At 28.7% G+C, this 18,638-nt stretch overlaps 2 protein-coding genes and 1 long non-coding RNA gene across 3 annotated transcripts; 2 read left to right on the top strand and 1 right to left on the bottom strand.

The window, feature by feature from the left end:
* The first annotated feature begins 7,048 nt into the window (after positions 1-7,048).
* On the top strand, positions 7,049-12,015 carry LOC127248374 (probable rhamnogalacturonate lyase B). The gene is made up of 15 exons (XM_051270687.1): positions 7,049-7,511; positions 7,588-7,709; positions 7,783-7,842; positions 7,914-8,033; positions 8,119-8,238; positions 8,342-8,483; positions 9,146-9,322; positions 9,420-9,575; positions 9,878-9,984; positions 10,063-10,156; positions 10,246-10,387; positions 10,487-10,643; positions 10,731-10,847; positions 11,557-11,680; positions 11,782-12,015. The coding sequence occupies exons 1-15, from the start codon at positions 7,470-7,472 to the stop codon at positions 12,013-12,015; spliced, it is 1,914 nt and encodes a 637-aa protein (XP_051126644.1). The 5' UTR covers positions 7,049-7,469.
* LOC127248375 (uncharacterized) lies at positions 8,973-12,215 on the bottom strand. The gene is made up of 6 exons (XR_007838075.1): positions 12,145-12,215; positions 11,762-12,056; positions 11,576-11,684; positions 9,908-10,015; positions 9,516-9,677; positions 8,973-9,337 (listed from the first exon to the last, which is right to left on the bottom strand). It is a non-coding gene; the product is annotated as an uncharacterized LOC127248375 (long non-coding RNA).
* A 1,832-nt stretch (positions 12,216-14,047) lies between these two features.
* Positions 14,048-18,586, top strand: LOC127248287 (protein CLT2, chloroplastic-like). Its single transcript, XM_051270565.1, has 10 exons — positions 14,048-14,418; positions 14,812-15,138; positions 15,251-15,288; positions 16,157-16,272; positions 16,362-16,461; positions 16,553-16,588; positions 16,659-16,709; positions 16,940-17,063; positions 17,756-17,881; positions 18,239-18,586. Exons 1-10 carry the CDS (start codon positions 14,184-14,186, stop codon positions 18,373-18,375), a joined length of 1,290 nt encoding a protein of 429 aa, XP_051126522.1. The 5' UTR covers positions 14,048-14,183; the 3' UTR covers positions 18,376-18,586.
* Positions 18,587-18,638: the final 52 nt, after the last annotated feature.

Here is an 18,638-nt window from a genome sequence, read left to right as displayed (position 1 = left end):
CTAAGCACGATATTCATGATCTGGAAAAGTGCCGCCGACCGTATTGAGAAGCGACGCGTGGGCTAACTTCCCATTTATAGGAATTTTTCGACTGCTTCGAGGTTTGATATGAAATGATCTTTTTGCCCCTCCTAAATATAACGTATAGCGCTTGGTTCCCATACAGGGAAGGGTCTATTGTTAGTTTCGTGAAATGACCGAAACGCCCTCGAGTTTGACTAGGAAATGGGCGTGCAATATGCGTGGTACATTGGTAACTTCCAAGAAGGATGCGGGGAATATGCATGGAATATTTAAGGTTACTAAATTGAGAAGAAGCGAATAGTTGGTGTCCTGATTTGCAATTTCCTAAATAGTTTTCCCGTATCTTGTTTTTGTTTTACTGTACACACGAGAATTTAGGTAAAGTATAATTATTAAGTAATTAAGAAGTGTATTAATAAAAATTATTATTATTTAGTAAAAATAATTATAAATTAAGATTAAGATAAGTAAATAGTTTAATTAAAATTAAGAAAATTTTAAAATTTAAAATTTAAAATGCGATTAAAGTGCATAATTATATTTTCAAAAATAGAAAACAAGTTATGTGGGACAGACGAAAATAAAAAATAAAAAAAAATTATGTAGGACGGAAGGAGTACAAATTTTGAACTAATCTTAAAATTTTCACTAAAAGATTAGAGTAAAATATGATAGTATCATAATACTGTTTAGTAATATAAATATATATATATATACACATGGATGGATCTTTTAAAGGGCAACTGACCCAAGTCCCCCAATTTTATTTATTTTTAGTGTATAATGTTATTTTTTATATAATTTAAATAAATTGTCTCCTCAAGTCTTAAAGGGGTTTTTTTAAAAATAAAATAATTTCATGTTATTACAATTTTTATTTTTTAAAAAAATATTAAATTATAGGTTCGAACAAAAAAATAACCATTCGAAAAATTTAAAATTAAAATTAAATTATAAAAAATTGATTGATTGTATTGTTTCGCCCTTCAACGTTTGGAGACTATTTCCGTCACTGTATATACACGTGTTTTAGTATAAGTAAAATGTGTGCTTTTTAAGATAGCTGCGGGTTTCCACATTATACAAAAAAAAAAAAAAAAATTGTGTTCTTTGAAGTTTTTTGTTTATATAAATTTGATTTTTTATTTAAATACTAAATTTTTATTATATATTTTGTAATGTAAAATCATCTAATTTTATAGTAAAAACCTGAAGTTACAATGAGTTTTGACATTCGATGTATTCTCGAGTTTTTTATTGTGCTTGCGCTAGTATAACAATGTTATACTTATAAGATTCTCGATGAGTCAAGAAACTGGTAGGCCGACGAGAAAAAATTTAAAAAATAATAATCCAATCTATTCCAAATGATATTAATTATAACTTAGACTTTAAAAAACATACACTAAAAAATTTAAAAAATAATAATCCAATCTATTCCAAATGATATTAATTATAACTTAGACTTTAAAAAACATACACTATAGTAACCATTGTACATGTGTATATATTATACTACATAATTCATTTTGTACAAAATAATTTATACATTCAAATATAAACCTATGTACTAAATATTTCCTCCGTTCCAATTGAAAAAACCCTTTTGAAATTTGTAGATATTAAGAAATAATAGTATTTTATTAGTTCGTGAAAGTACTCAAGGAATTTTGATGTTTTTTTCCGTTGACTTTAGTATAAAATAATTATGTGTAATTGTATATTTATAATTTAAGAAAAATTTAAAGTATATTTTTGTATTAGTGTATGATCAATGTTTCTAAAATAGAAAAAAATTATACTTTTGAATGAGAATTATGGGATAGACGAAAATAGTAAAAATAATACTTTGAATTTGATCATATAAAATACTCCCTCCATCCCATGTAATATGAGTGTATTACTATAGACACGGGAATTTAGGTAAAGTATAATTAGTAAGTAATTAAGAAGTGTATTAGTAAAAATAATTATAGATTAAGATTAAGATAAGTAAATAGTTTAATTAAAATTAAGAAAATTATAAATTTTAAAATTTAAAATGTGATTAAAATGTATAATTATATTTCCAAAAATAAAAATCACAAGTTACGTGGGACGGATAAAAATAAAAAATAGGAACAAATTACGTAGGATGGAGGGAGTATAATTTATTGTAATTAGACTTGTAGACAACCAATGTGTTTTAGACCATGAGAAGGCTAATGATGTAGGTTTTTTTTTATCGACACAAGGAAATCTCTGATCAGTCTCGTGTAAGAAATTTTGGATACATATTTAGGGTGTATTTGTCCCGCTAAGGTGTTTACACAGTGATCCAACTCAAACCAGGGCTCGACGGTTTGGGGCAGGATAAATATAAATTAAATTTTTTAGAATATGTATAATTTAATAAAATATATATGTTATTTTGTAGAGAACATTACTCCCCCGTCAAATTAGAAAGTATACATATTTTTATTTTGGAACATCCAATTACCAAGTAACTATTTTATTAAATACCTCATTTTTTCCACAAATACCCCTACATTACATCACATCATTACTATTATACCAAAAAAATAAGAGCAAAAATGTCATTATACTACTTTTACCATCGGAGGGAGTATAATATAGATAAATAAAAATTTAAAAATATATATGTAGATATAATATAAATTTATAATTAAATTATACAAATTAATATACATTTACATTATTATATTTATTACTCATCAAACCAATCATATCAAAACTCTCCAAACTTCGGCCAAACCTAAACACAAAAGAAACATTAAAATTCAAATAAAAATCAAACTCAAACTCAACCCCAAATTTTCCCAAACCCCCTAAATAAACACACCCTTAATTATAAGAACTCATATAAAAATATGTATACATATTTTTATTCATTATTTTATTTAGCTATAATTGTACATATTTTTTGTCCATCAAATTTATCCGCAATTCATTTATAGTAAAGTTTATTCACTTATAATTTTATTATCATTGGTTTAACAAATAATAATAATAAAAAAAAAAAACAGATTACCACTACTTTTTATTTATTTCATCGTATTTTTATTAATTTTTTAATAAATTTTCTATAATACATTCATTTTATCTTTTTATACATCATACTTTTACATTAAAATATTATTATTTTTAATTTTCGCACCCAGCAAAGTGGCATAGTTAGTCTCGACGGAGACAATATATTACTTCATCTGTCCCTTAAAAATCTATCTATTTTTTCATTTTGGTCCGTCTCATAACAAAGTATCAATTTCATTTTTTAGTAATTGTACTGTCTACCTAACATTACAAATACCCTTCTAATTTACAATATATTACACAAATGTCATTACATTTATATCATACAATACTAATAGGGGTTAATTTAGTCTTTTTATCTTTATTTCTACTTTATCCCAATATAATACTAATATTTCTTAAACTTCGTGCAAAAAGAAAATGAATATATAAATATGAGACGGAAGGAGTATATAAAATGTAATGATTTATTGAAAAAAAAATTATGTTCTATTATTGTGTATTGAATGACAGAGAAATGTGTATAATATATATATATATATATATATTTTTTTTTTATTATTATTTTTTTTTAGAGAAATATGTTAGAAATTTTTTTAATAGAAAGAACAAAACCATTCTTGCAAGGCACAATTCACCAACCACGTAGAAAGTTTAAAGGAAATCTTAACTCTTATATGTTGTGTTGTGTGTGCTTTTTTTTGTTTGCAGTTCAAGTGACGATTTGTTGTGTGTGCTTCTTTCTTGTTTTTCATTATTAAGTGAACTTGCACTTTTGTGTTTTGTGTTACAACACAAATAATTTGATCTGATATGATACAAATAAATATTCATCGTAAAGAGATTTTTTTAAGTTTTTTAGTAAATTAAAAAAAATAATATTTTATTAATTAGTAAAAATATATTCCCTTCATTCTGAAATTAAATATTTGTTTGTTTTTTATACGTAGTTTTAAGAATATTAGTATTATATTGGGATATAGTAGAAATAAAGTATAAATGACTAAAATAACCTTATTAGTATGTGTGATATAAAGGTAATGACATTTGTGCAATATATTGTAAGTTGTAAGGGTATTTGTAATGTTAGGTAGATAGTACAGTTACTAAAAAAAAATTTAGGAAATTGATACTTTGTTATGGAACAGACTAAAATAGAAAAATGGATACTTTGTTATGGGACGGAGGGAGTATAATACTTCCTCCGTCCCATTGAAAGGTTACCATTATTTTCGTCCGTCCAAAAATAAGGTTACAATTTCCTAATTTAGTAATTGTACTACCTACCTAACATAATAAATACCATTTCAACTTACAATATATTACACAAATGTCATTACTTTTATATTACACCATACTAATATGAGTATTTTTGTCTTTTACTACAATCCAATATAATATTAATATTAAAAAATCTACGTGCATAAAGCAAATACCACATTTCCAATGGGACGGAAGGAGTATAATATTTTGTCCTTTGTAATTTATGTATAAGTTAATTGTTTGTGTAATGGTATACTTGTAATGTATGTAAAAGTTATTAGTATATAATTATTTTTACTATAATAGGAATGAGATATTTTCGAATGAAATTGGCAAAAATAAGTAAAAATGATACTTTCAGTTGTGACGGATAAAATATATTTTAAAGTAGTAATATTTTAATGAAAATTATGTGTTTAATGTGATGTTTATTAAAAAATCAAAATGATTGTTGATAAATGATATCAAAATCTTTATAAAAAATATCTATGTAAACACAACTTTTTAATTTTAGTGTTTGGCATATAATGTCATATTTTTCATTTTTGTTCGTGTCATATTTTATTTCATTTTTTATTTTTGAAAAAGAATTATACATTTTAATCACATTTTAAATTTTGTAATTTATATATTTTAAAATTTTAATTAGATTAATTAGTTATTTTAATTTCAATATATAATTATTTGTATTAAATTATAATTAATTTTACTAACATATTTTTTTTTGTGTGTAATTAAATTATAGTTTCTAAAAAATAATAGCTATTTTTTATATATTTTATTAAAATATATTTTTTTGGTTATTCAAATTTATGCTTAAACTTTTTAACACTACGATCCTGTATTTATATTTTATATATTTAAAAAAAGTAATGTCCTTCTAGTAAAAAGATAAACTAATAATTTTGTTATAACCTAAAAATAAAAATAACATAAATCTTATACATATACTTCTTCTGTCTCATTGGAAGGGTATCATTTACTTTTTGCACATAAATTTTTTAATATTAATATTATATTAAATTGTAGTAAAAAAAGACAAAAATACCCCTATTAGTATGGTGTAACATAAAAGTAATGGTATTTGTGAAATATATTGTAAATTTAAAGAGTATTTATTATGTTAAATAGATAATACAGTTAGAAATGATAATTTTGTTTTGGGACGAACGAAAATAGAAAATGATAACCTTTCAATGAGACAAAGAGAGTATTTTAATTTTATTTTAACATATATATTTTATTATAAATTAAATATCAATTAAATAAATCTCATTTTAATCTAATTTTCAACTACAAATTCCAACTAAACAAACACACCCAAAGTTGTTTGATTATTATTATTATTAGTACTCCCTCCGTCCCATATATGTTTGGGTGTGTTAGGGTAGATACGTGAATTTAGATAAAGTATAATTAGTAGGTAATTAAGAAGTATATTAGTAGAAATAATTATTATTTAGTAAAAATAATTATAGATTAAGATTAAGATAAATAAATAGTTTAATTAAGATTAAAAAAATTATAAAATTTAAAACTTAAAATGTTATTAAAATGGATAATTATATTTAAAAAAAAAAAAGAACAAGACAAGTTACGTTGGACAGACGAAAATAGAAAATATGAATAAATTATGTTGTAGGAAGGGAGTATTATTATTTAGTCTCACTATCACATCGACAAAAACGGCAGTGAAATGCCAATTAAACAGCCCTGATGCAATTACTATTCCTCTTACAAACACTACTCCTGAAAGGCAATAATTCTAATAATAGGAGTGGAACTATTTAAATTAATTGGGAAGATAATGATATGATTTCTTGCTATTATAATCACTACTCCTGTAACGAAATATTGCTAAAAATAGTAGTGGCATTAATTGTTAAAATAATTATGTAAAAACATGCAAAATTGCCAACCAAAATTATGTAATAGAAATACACACGTGTTATTTATTTTTATTTTTTTCAAATTGACAAAATATAAAAATAGTTGTAGTTTTAATTATACTATATATTTATTTATATAAAATTATGAAAGTAATATTATAAATAAATTTAAATCTCATTTATTTATTTTGAAAATTACATTTATAAGTATACTGTACTATAAAAGTATATTGTACTATTTTATAGTAGGTATATATATTTATTTTATTACATAAAATCAAATATTACGAATATTGAATCGAATATTAAAATTTTATATTTATATTCTATTCATATTCGAATCGAATCAAATATTTTTATTCGAATTCGAATCGTAAAACTTCGAATTCGAATATCAAAATTTTAAATCGAACCGAACAAAATTATTTGATTCGTTACCAACCCTATCTTAGAATAGTTCACAAGCATCATTTGCTCTTGGAATATCTCCAAAGTTGGACCCGTGATAGGCCAACTTCCGTGGATGTGCCAGTGTCAGACCATTTGAGATTAAATAGGCTACTTATGTCAATAATGTGTACATTCTTTTTCGAAAACCGTATTTAAAAAAATTATAGAGTTAAAGCATGTTTGGTGCAAAATAATTGGAAATACTCGCGTTAACTTGTGGGAGAGACTGCGATCCCGATACGTCCGGCTTTTCGTGGCTTGCGGATCGGGGTGTCACAGTTGGTATCAAAACCGACCTGCGACAACCCGCAGTCGTTGATCGGACTGTTGACGGGTTATTCGAGATTAAATAGACTACTCATGATGTAACAACGTGCATATTCATTTTCGGAAGCCCTACTGATAGCTAGGTTGTTCTAATTACACATACTTTCGAAACATCTAATTACTATAAATTTTTCTGAATCTATGCACTGCATCTGTCCTCATCTTCTTCCCAAATGGCAAATGATAAACAACAATGAGAAATTCTGAAGTACAGACAAGAAAAAAAAAGATGGAGTAGAATGATTAATATAGCAGCAACCACTGAACATCGCTGGCAAACCTTATCGAGGCAACAATTTACTTTTCAAAAACACCAACAGGTAATTCCCTTTGAATCCACTCCATCCATATAAACACTTCTCCTATCCTATTCTCCTCTTTATACATTTTTCACACCTTTGAATTATCCATCTAATACTTCCCCTAAATCTTTAAAATCTCATCGTACCGTTTCTCGGGTCAACTTTTACAGCGAAGAAGATCATGCATTCGAAAAGAATACAATTGCACATCAAAGATCACAAAGTAAGGCAGACTAACATTTAAGTGATATTCTGCATTCTACACCCTTTTTGGCTTCAATGGTGTTTCAAAAGTGCAGGTGGTTTTGGACAATGGCTTCGTCAGACTCACGCTGTCGAAGCCGGAAGGATTTATAATTGCCATTAAATACCACAATATCGACAATCTGCTCGAGATTGCCAATGAAGAATCTAACAGAATGTACGATCTAAAGTAAATACTAATTCTTCCTAATGCTCTTTACATATACAATTAACGTTTTGTATGTATTAAGGTATTGGGATCTTGTTTGGAGTCCACCGGGAAGCACTGGAACCACCGGAACATTCGAAAGGTATGTTCATCAACCCCCCCCCCCCCCCAACCCCTATCAACTAACATTTTACTACATTTCATATTATGCAGGATTAACGCGACAAGTTTTAGAGTGGTTGTGCAAACAGAGGAACAAGTCGAGCTATCATTCTCGAGGCCATGGGACATTTCCCTCGAGGGAAAACTTGTTCCACTAAACATAGATAAGAGGTTGTAAGGAAAGAACTTAATAACTATATGCAAAAAGAAAAAAATTTGAATTCGTATAATTTCTTGTGATTTATCATTTCTGCAGGTTCATAATGCTTAATGGTTCAGCTGGATTCTATTCTTACGCCATCTATGAACGGCCGGAGGGCTGGCCTGGATTTAACCTGGACGAGACAAGAATTGTGTTCAAGCTGAGGAAAGACAGGTTAATAAGTTTTAACTTCTTACTAACTTTTTACCTACTTTTTTTTACATCCAGGTGAAAGTAGGTTGTTCATACGTTCCTAAGGCGTTATATGAATGTATAGGTTTCAGTATATGGCTATGGCAGATAATAGGCAAAGATACATGCCTTTACCAGATGACAGATTGCCTGGTAGAGGCCTACCACTGGACTATCCTGAGGCTGTTCTTTTAGTCGATCCTATTGAGCCTGAATTTAAAGGAGAGGTATGTCTTGATTTCCATTTTAATTTATTTTTTCCCAACTCTACTTTCCTCGAGAATAAAACACTCGTAAAAAAAACTCTAATAAAAAAAACTACTTAAGCTGTCAAATGAACACACAATTTCTACAACTTTATTAGTTACTTTAGCTTAGAGCTTTGAAAGAAACTAACGGTTCGCGAGCGCGGCTCGGTTCAACTCGTTTGAACTTGTTTGTTAAGCTAAACAAGCGGAACATAAACATAAATTTTGGCTCATTATGTTTGCGAATGAATTCTTGTTCGCAAATGTTCGAAAAAATTTATTAGAAAAATTAAATTAATATTTTTTATATTTAATAAGTATATATATTTTTATAAATATTATATTTTATTCTATTTTTTATTTAAATTTATTAATAAAAAATTATAATTATTATTAACTAAATTGATTTTTTTAAATTAAATAAATAAAATAAAATTTCTCTCAACGAGTTGAACACGAACACCAACAAAAAATTACTAAACGAGTCGAGCTCAAATAAAAATTTTAACTCGTATTTTTTAACGAACGAACACGAACCGAGCTCAAACATGACAAGCTTGGCTCAGTTGGGCTCGTCTACAGCTCTACTTTAGCCCCAAAAATATTGAAAACTAGAGAGTAAATTCTGTATGTACGAGAAGGTAGACGACAAGTACCAGTATTCTTGCGACAACATAGATGGGAAGGTCCATGGATGGATATGCAGAGATCAACCAGAAGCTGTGGGGTTTTGGCAGATCATGCCGAGCAACGAATTCAGAACTGGAGGACCCTTCAAGCAAGATCTCACCTCTCATGTTGGCCCAATCACTCTTGCTGTAAGATTTAACGATCTAAATATTCAAACATCGTGGTTAGTAACATGTAGTAATATATTTGACTAACTGCAAGAATGCTGCCTTGAATTTATTTTAGATGTTTGTTAGTGCTCACTATGGAGGGGAAGATGTGGTGATTAAATTCGAAGAAGGTGAAGCTTGGAAGAAAGTATTTGGGCCAATCTTTATGTACCTCAATTCAACGGCTGATGGAGCCGATCCTCTCACCCTTTGGGAAGATGCCAAATCACAGGTTATATCAACCCCAACTTCTTGAATGTAGAACAAAAACTCCATTAGGAAGATTTCATTAAACACTGCAATATGCAGACAATATTTGGGAGCTTTTTAGTTCCTGTTTTGAACATTAGCCCTGTCATTAGGAAGTTTAAATCAAAGTATCCCAAATATATGTAAAATGGTATCATAAACCCACATTCTTGCACACTGAATTTAAAGTAAACTACAATTAACTCAAAAATAGTTTAGAAAAGTACTCTATAACATACCTAGATCCTACAACACCCAAAATCTAATGCAAGTAAGTTTTCTCAGGCAGAAGAACAAAACAAAAGCTGGCCTTACAGTTTTCCAGCATCAGAGGATTTCCCACCTTCAGCTCAGAGGGGCACACTTAATGGCAGATTACTTGTTGCCGACAGGTATTTTCCCCAATAGTTCCTTGAGCTTTACCTGAAAAGGGCAGTTAAATCCTTTTTTTTTTTTATTATTTAAATCAGGTCCATGAGTGATGATTATATGCCTGCAAATGGAGCACACATTGGCTTGGCACCCTTTGCCGATCAAACTGGATCTTGGCAAACAGAAGGCAAGGTGTGTTAATAAGTTTGTTGTTTGTATCGATCCACATTTCTATCCATTCATCTGATAGAGTGAGAATTTGAACAAATTTGGCTCAACAGGGATATCAATTTTGGACAACATCAGATGAAAAGGGCAATTTTTCCATCACCAATATTCGAGCAGGGGACTACTGTCTCTACGCATGGATCCCAGGTTTTATCGGGGACTACAGACATGGCAAGCAGATTACCACAACTCCAGGTCAAGTTCTACCTTCTCCCATTGCATTAAAACCACCTTAACTTCATTTGTAACAACACTGACAAAAACCAAATGCTTTTACATGCATAAACAAATCAGGAGTCTCCATTGACATTGGCAACCTCCTGTATGAGCCCCCAAGGGATGGACCAACCCTGTGGGAAATAGGCATCCCTGACAGGTCTGCTAGAGAATTTTACATCCCCGATCCAGATCCGAATCTTGTAAACAAACTATATTGCAATCATCCGGACAGGTTTCATTTGTTCCTAGCAGAAATTCATAGTTAATGTACACTTGCAGACACTACAACCTAAATGGAGTAACATTTGGATGTGAATAGGTTCAGGCAATATGGACTGTGGAGAAGATACTCTGAGCTCTATCCTAATGGTGATTTAGTGTATACAGTTGGGGAGAGCAATTATGCTACAGACTGGTTCTTTGCCCATGTTACCAGGTAAGATTCAAATTGCCTGATTATATATGTAAGAATTTTAGACTTAAAATGATGTTTTATTCCTAATTTCATTTCTATTTCTATATTATATGGAGAAAAATGGAGATAGTTGAAATTAAAGAGTCTATTCATTTTAATTTTATATTTATTTTTAAATTTTTTTATAAAAATAATTTATTTTATTTTATAATATATCACATTTACATTACTATTTTAAATAAAAATCAAAATCAACATTAAATAAAATAATAATTAAAATATACAGATATTTATTTGTTAAAATATTTCTTGTTTGATTTATCTGCACATTTTTATTCATTATTTTTTTAATATATTCTTTTCTTAAAATTCCATTATTGTGCCAAAATGTAAAATAAATTTATTTTCTTTAAAATTTTATTTTTCTGTTATACTGATTGCTCTGTTTATCAACATTATTTTTCAATTTAGATTTCTAAAAAATATAATAAACAATACAAAATAATTTTTATAAAAGAAAATAATAAAATTAAATATTTAACTTAAAATAATATATTTTATATTTTTAACAATTTTTTCTACCATGTATAAAAAAATCATTCATTTAAAAACAAAGTAAACGGAACCTATATCTCTCTACAATTCAATACCGAACGCACTCCTAAGTTTGTGTGTGACAGTTAACTTCAAAAAAGAAAAATCCCCAATTCAAAACCCTAACGAATTTCAGAAAGAATGGAAATACGTACCAAGCAACAACATGGCAGATCAAGTTCAAACTGGATGCCATCCAACCAGGAGGAACGTACAAATTGAGATTGGCACTCGCATCTGCAAATCAAGCTCTGCTCGAGGTACCTACACCGATTCAAGTTCACGTTCAATCGCCTTTTCCGCTCGTAATTAATTCGAAAACAGTAATGAATGATTCGTACCGATGTTTGGTTGCGTTTAGGTCAGGATCAACAATCCAGGAGAAAATCCGCCATTGTTCAGTAGCGGAGCAATCGGGAAGGATAACGCAATCGCCAGACATGGGATCCATGGCCTCTACTGGCTCTTCAGCGTGGATTTGCCGGCGGCTTCTCTCGTCCATGGCGACAACAAGATCTATTTAACACAAGCGAATGCTGAGACGCCGTTGCAGGGAGTTATGTACGATTACATCCGTCTCGAAGCGCCTCAATAAGAATTTCGATTCGTTCTGTTCCACCTGGATGATGATGCAACCTGTTATTGAGATATTTATAGTATTACTGTTGTTGGTGTTTAATCGGATAACTAGGTCATGACTTGAGCTCCATTGAATTATTTTTACATGTATTTGCTGCTTCTGCCATTGATATTCATCATCGTCGTTATGGTTGAAAACTGTGCGTAGTTTTGTAGGATATTTATTATTTAAATTAATTTTCATTATTTAAATTGAGTTAGTGATTTAGTATTATTTTGCATTAAAAAAAAAACAATAATAATAATATTTTAGTATTTGTATATAAAATATTATAAAAAATAAAATAAAATTGCAGAAAAAATAAGATAATGAAATTATAAAAATAAGATAATGATTAATTCTGGGTAAGAGAGCTATCTAAATAGATAGAATAAGAATAAATATTTAATTAAACAAAAAAAAAAAAACAATTACGATTGAAAATTTAAGAAAAAATATTTTCGCTGATTCTTTTCAAAAATAATTATAAATTATAAATATGATTTTTGAAAAATTAAAATAAAATAAATCAAATAATATATAAAATTAAAACATATATATATTGTAATATTCATTTTTCTCCATATGGGAGAAATAAAAATACAGAAATGATTCTCAATTTTATTCTTTAATTCAAACAAACAAAATTTTTATTTCTCTCTGCTATAAATTCCTTGTATAGAAAAAAATAATTTTAGTGGAATAAACAAAAATATAAAAAATTGAAATGAAAGAATTATAGTAGTATTAACTTAGGTTATTATTTAAGTCTACAAAATGCAATCTAAAAATTCGTTACAATGTGTTGAAAGTGAATCTCATTTTTGTATTTTGAAATATTTTAGATATTTAATTTATAATTTAAATTAAGATTCTATTAATTGACATTATTTAATAATATCTATTAAATTATTATTATTATTATTATTAGTTAATCACATTATACGAACTTGGCAAGCAAAAGGGTGTAGTTGGTTGGTTTGTTGGTTGGCACTAGCCTTTTAACTTTTTTAAAAAAATATTCAATTATTTATTCAAAATTTTAATTTATATCTCTTTTCAATAAATAAATATATTTATATTCATTTAAAACTCTCTATTTATTTACAAATTAATTTATACTAATCATTAATAAAAATTTATATTTTCTTATTTATTTTTATTATATAAAATTTTATTACCTATAAAATTATATACACATATATTTTATTAAAATATAATTATTAAGATAATTAAACACACATTTTCAATTTTTTTTAATTTTATACTCCCTCGGTCCAAATGAGCCCTTTGGAGTTTCTTAGTAGATTAAAAAATAAGTTAAGGGTATTTTAATATTGATATATGATTACTTTTACTCAAATATGAAATAAATATTTTTTAGTGGAACAAAGGTATGGGAGGGAGAGAGTATATATTACATCATAAATCAAATATTAATTAAATAAATCACTTTCAACCCAACTTCCAATTCAATGATTCAACTCGTAACCAAACTCATTCTAAGGTGTGTTTGTTTGGAGGATTCTCCAAAATTTATACTATTCATCAATTTTTTTCTTAAAAAATATATTAAATTAAATACTTATTTTTTATATTATATTAAAAATTAATTTTATATTTAAAACATACATTTATTCATATTTTATCATACAACTATTCAAATTGAAAATTTTTATCATTTAAATCCTAACTCAACATCCAATCCCCCAAACAAACACACAACTAGCTTACTTACCTTTTATTATGAGCTTACTATAAATAATAATTATTATTATATTACCTTTTATGAGCTTACTATCTACAAGCAAACTAAATTATTATTATTATTATTATTATTATTATTATTGTTATTATTTACTTGCCTTCTATTTCTAATTTTGAAAATTCTGCCTAACGCAATAAAGTGAGCTGCCGCTGCTGATTTTCATATTTTAGAATAATATATATATATATATATATATATTCTGCATCGCCATATTTGACCCTGTCGCTATAAACTTAATTAGGGCTATCCATGGCGGCAATTGAATTCAATAATATATCCTCAGGCATGGCGCAGGACGGCGTCTGAATCGGTATTTAACTTTTCCGATCCAGTTGAAGTTCCGTTGAAAATTTTTTCCCCAATTCTTCCCGAAGCGATGAATTTCCTCACCGCCGCCCGCACCAGATCCTCCGCCGCGTCGCTGCACAATTCCGGCGGCGGTTACCGCCGTCCATCTCGCGCAATCGTAACTCGCCGGACTTTCCTCCGATTCCGGTCCGATCCGCCGATATCACGTGATAATAATGTCACGTGCTCTCTGTCGAGCAACGGTTTCTGCAACAAAGGGAGTGATGTTAGGAAGCCAAAGAATTTGGTACCCTCTGCTTTAGGTAATGAAATGTTGTTAGAAATATTTTAAGTATTTAACATAGGGTAATTATTTGGGCTGCATTGCGCTTAAATTTTTTATTTTATTATTAAGAATATATGACTTTGTTTAGATAGAGATTTTTAAAAAGTTTTTAAATTTTAAAAGTTAAAAAGTAAAAATAAAAATAAAAAATTAATATTTAATTTGATATTTTACGAGAGAAAAAATATATTTAATGTAATTTTTTTTTTTTTTTTTTTTAAGTGTATTGAATATATCGTGTGACAACAGACTCCCACAGTGCAAAATTTTGACTATGTCGTCCTCTTCCTCTCCATGTTAGATTGTGTCTATTTGAATGTATAACCTATCTACACACCCTTACTTTCATCCTTACCAATACGCAATTCAGAAAATTCCGCCGGCGCAATTCCGGCGACTCCGAGCTCCGGCGACGAGAACCGGCGGCTTGCGGTGGTTGGTTGGTCGGCGACGACACTCCTCCTCGCCGTCGGCAACAGAGTGCTTCAGAAACTGGCTCTAGTCCCCATGAAAAACTACCCGTTCTTCCTGGCGCAGGTTAACGGAATTGTATACGTAGGCGTTTACTTCTCTGTGCTTCTGATGAGGTACCGCGCAGGATTAACTACAGGTGAAATGTTAGCCATTCCTAAGTGGCCTTTCGTCGCCATTGGCGTCCTCGAAGCTTTTTCCGTCGTCTCTGGAATGTACGCTGGAGGTACAGTACTCATCTCTTCTGCCTTCCAGAATCTTCCTTAACATATACGTACATATATATATTATAACGCATTTTGGTGTATTTATATATATATATGTAAATGTATTTGCAGCAATGCTTCCAGGGCCAGCAATACCATTGCTTTACCAGGTACAGCTAAGCTTTCACGTTATATATAGTCTCTCTCTTAACTATATATCCGATTATATTTTCACGGAGTTTTAAAAATATTAAAAATAAAGTAGAAATTATTAAAATAACTTTATAAATATTATGATATTTGTGTAATATATTGTAAGTTGCAAGGGTATCAGTAATTTTAGTAGACAATACAATTACTTAAAAAAATAATAATAATAATAATAATAAATACTTTGTTATAAGACCGATAAAGTAGAAAAATGAATAGTTTGTTATGAAATTTTTATCATATTTTTCCAAATTTTATCTCCCAAATATATAAAATCAAATATGTATTTTTTTTTATACTATATTAAAAATTAATATTTAAATTAAAATTTAAAATTTTTATTATTTAAATTCTAACAAAAATTTAAACTACCAAACCAACACTTATTCCTCCGCCTACGTCTATTATTTGCAAATTGATCAAGGAACAATACTTTCTTCAAACTCAACTTGCCTAGACAGGTAAGGCCGGCCCGGCCCAAAACCATTTGATTGAAACCAATTTCAGCCCACCCAATTTATTTTATTTTTTGTTAAAATAATATTTTAATTTGATGGTAAATAGAGCGAATTATAAATAAATATTTTGGTATAATATAAATAAATTTAAAGGAATAAGTTTTAAATATTCATTCCGTCCATTGTATATGCATATTTTGTTTTTTTTCTTAATATTATAAGTGATATAATTTTGTTAATATTTAATGCTTAATTTTGTTTTAAAAGTTTTTATAAATTTTATTTTAAAATATAAAATCGATAAAATTTTGCGCATAAAGTGAATAATATTTTTTTATTTTTTTCTTTGACAACGTCATCTTTGTCGTAGACATTTTTGGTGTGGCAATTAGTGTTTTCGAGCCTCCTATTAGAAAGAAGGTACTCATTGAATCAAATCATCGGGTGCCTTTTTGTAGGCGCAGGAGTCGTCGTGGCTGTAACAAGGTAGACATTATTTGCCGATATATAAAGAATGTTCGAAAAAAAAATGTTCAAATGAATCCTTGTAATAACACGTGTGCGCGCACGTGCAGCGGAGCAAGTCATACGCGAATGCTAGCCGGCATCGGGATTTTGTGGCCGGCACTCATGGTAGCTTCGAGTGCATTTCAAGCCGGTGCATCCATCGTAAAGGTGACAATTCGTTGTTACGCCGCATTTAGACCTTTTTTTTTTAATATTTATGTAATAAATATAATTATTTGAATCCGTTTGGAACGTATAGGAATCGATTTTCGTTGATGCTGCAGCACATCTAAAGGTACGATATGATACAAATTTTGTTTAGTACTCTCGACTTTTTTCTTAATTGACCCGTCGAATTTGTGCAGGGGAAATCACTCGATACCTTCGTCGTAAATGCCTTTGGATCGGGATTTCAGGTACTAGCGACATTTCTGTGATATTTTTTAATATAAAATTAATTTTCAGTGTAGTTAAAAAATAAAAAGTAGATGTTGATTTAATATGTTTAGAGGAAAAAAAAATCAACGAATAGTAAAAAAATCTTTAAGAAAAAATTACGAGCCAAATACACTCTATGGATCGTAAAGATGGATTACATATTTTTTGTGCTTGTGAAAATAATCGGGCCGTTGGTTTCGGATTTCAGGTTCTTTTTATGCTTCTCTTCTTGCCTATCCTCGCGAACTTGGAGGGGCTTTCGATAACCGGGTTGCCCTCGTACTTCAAAGACGGCACCGCGTGTTTCTTGAACCTCGGCGGCAATTCCATAGGTAGGTTCGATCAATAGCCATCGAACTTGTTATGTTAGATACTTCTTATATACCTTTCCCGATCTTTGTTTACACATGTTTTCACTTAACTTTTTTCATCGAAGTTTTTTTTACAAAATATAACACATACAATATATTTCTTTCGTCTATTTGTAAGATATATATTTAATTTTAGCGTAAAATTTTTTAAAATATTATATTCAAATAATACTTGGTTGATACTTTTATGTGTAAAGATTTTTTGTCTTAATATTATAGTTTGACTAGATAGTATTGATATAAATTTCTCGGGTGAATAGAGTGAGTACTTTTTATTTGAAATATTATACTAAAAATTAAATTTATAATTTAGTTGTGTTTTGAAATGCACTTTCACTGTTTATATACAATAATTTAATTTTTTCTTTTTAGAAAAAAATATGGTATCATATTCAAAATTTTCTTTTTCATCAAATATATTAGTATATTATATCAAATAATTTTTTAATTCAAAATTTTATTACTTTCAAAATACATCGTGACACACCATAACACACTACCCAAATTTAGTATTATAGGCATGACTACAGCCAAATACCTATTTATTTATTCTAATTTTTACTATTCTCAGAAATCTTAAAAAACGTCGTAACAATTTCAAAATATCTCTTTAACACATCCAACTAGCTAACTAACTAACGATCCGTTTTTAGGATGCAATGGCGCGCCGTTGCTCCCGGCCCTATACATCGCTTCGAACATCCTTTTCAACATATCGATCCTCAATCTTTTGCGAGTTTCTGACGCCATCATCGCCTCTCTTGCCGCTAGATCTGCAGGTATTTTTACCCCTCTCTCTATATATATACTCCTTCTGTTCAATTTTTATTGTCCTAATGTATATTTGCACGGTTTTTTAGATAAATATTCTTTTTTTTTATAAATTCACAAATTTATCTTTTATGATAAGATAGAGATTAAAAATAGTAAATGAACAAAGGGTAAAAAAATAAAATTTGTATTTAAAAAATAAAAAAAATTGGACTATAGTTGTCGGACGTCACAAATAGAAAAATATGACATTAGTTTGTGGATGGATGAAGTATATTATTTACTCACTCTCACTCTAGAAAACACACACAAAATTGTAATGTAGGTTTACTAATGTGAGTTTTGTTTGGTTTTGTTTTGTGCAGTTCCAATTGCAATTTATGTATTGTCATTGCCATTGCCATTCCTCCCACAAGGTGTGACCCTAAGCCCCCTTTTTCACTTAGGTTCTATGATACTTGTTTTGGGCTTGATTTTGTACAATTTGCCGAAACCTCGGTAAGGTATACAGATTGGTGTTGCTAGCTAATCGGACAACTTATCATATATGTTCTTCGTTTAAAGTACGATGAAAGTTAATTTTGTAACTAGTTTGATAATGTTGTTTTGATCCTCTAAAATTACTTTGTAATATTGAAAACTCGATAGTTTATCCACGATGCATATCGTGAGACATAGAATTTTAATATTGGAAGACTAAAAAAAAAAATCAAATTAATTATGAATGTAATTTTTTCGTACTTCATATTTTCAAAGATTTATGCT

The sequence above is a fragment of the Andrographis paniculata genome, unplaced genomic scaffold (genome assembly GCF_009805555.1).
Source record: "Andrographis paniculata isolate CXL003 unplaced genomic scaffold, ASM980555v1 Contig33END, whole genome shotgun sequence".
In the NCBI taxonomy this organism is placed as follows: domain Eukaryota; kingdom Viridiplantae; phylum Streptophyta; class Magnoliopsida; order Lamiales; family Acanthaceae; genus Andrographis; species Andrographis paniculata.
The sequence above is the reverse complement of the archived record's forward strand: the minus strand, read 5'-3'. Positions and strand labels throughout refer to the sequence as shown.

Coding starts and splice junctions, on each gene's coding strand:
- LOC127248374 (XM_051270687.1), top strand. CDS start 7,470: ATGCATTCGAAAAGAATACAATTGCACATCAAAGATCACAAA. Junction 9,323..9,419: donor TTGGCCCAATCACTCTTGCT/GTAAGATTTAAC, acceptor AATTTATTTTAG/ATGTTTGTTAGTGCTCACTA. Junction 10,644..10,730: donor TATTGCAATCATCCGGACAG/GTTTCATTTGTT, acceptor GGATGTGAATAG/GTTCAGGCAATATGGACTGT.
- LOC127248287 (XM_051270565.1), top strand. CDS start 14,184: ATGAATTTCCTCACCGCCGCCCGCACCAGATCCTCCGCCGCGTCGCTG. Junction 16,462..16,552: donor CCGGTGCATCCATCGTAAAG/GTGACAATTCGT, acceptor TGGAACGTATAG/GAATCGATTTTCGTTGATGC. Junction 16,710..16,939: donor CCTTTGGATCGGGATTTCAG/GTACTAGCGACA, acceptor TTCGGATTTCAG/GTTCTTTTTATGCTTCTCTT.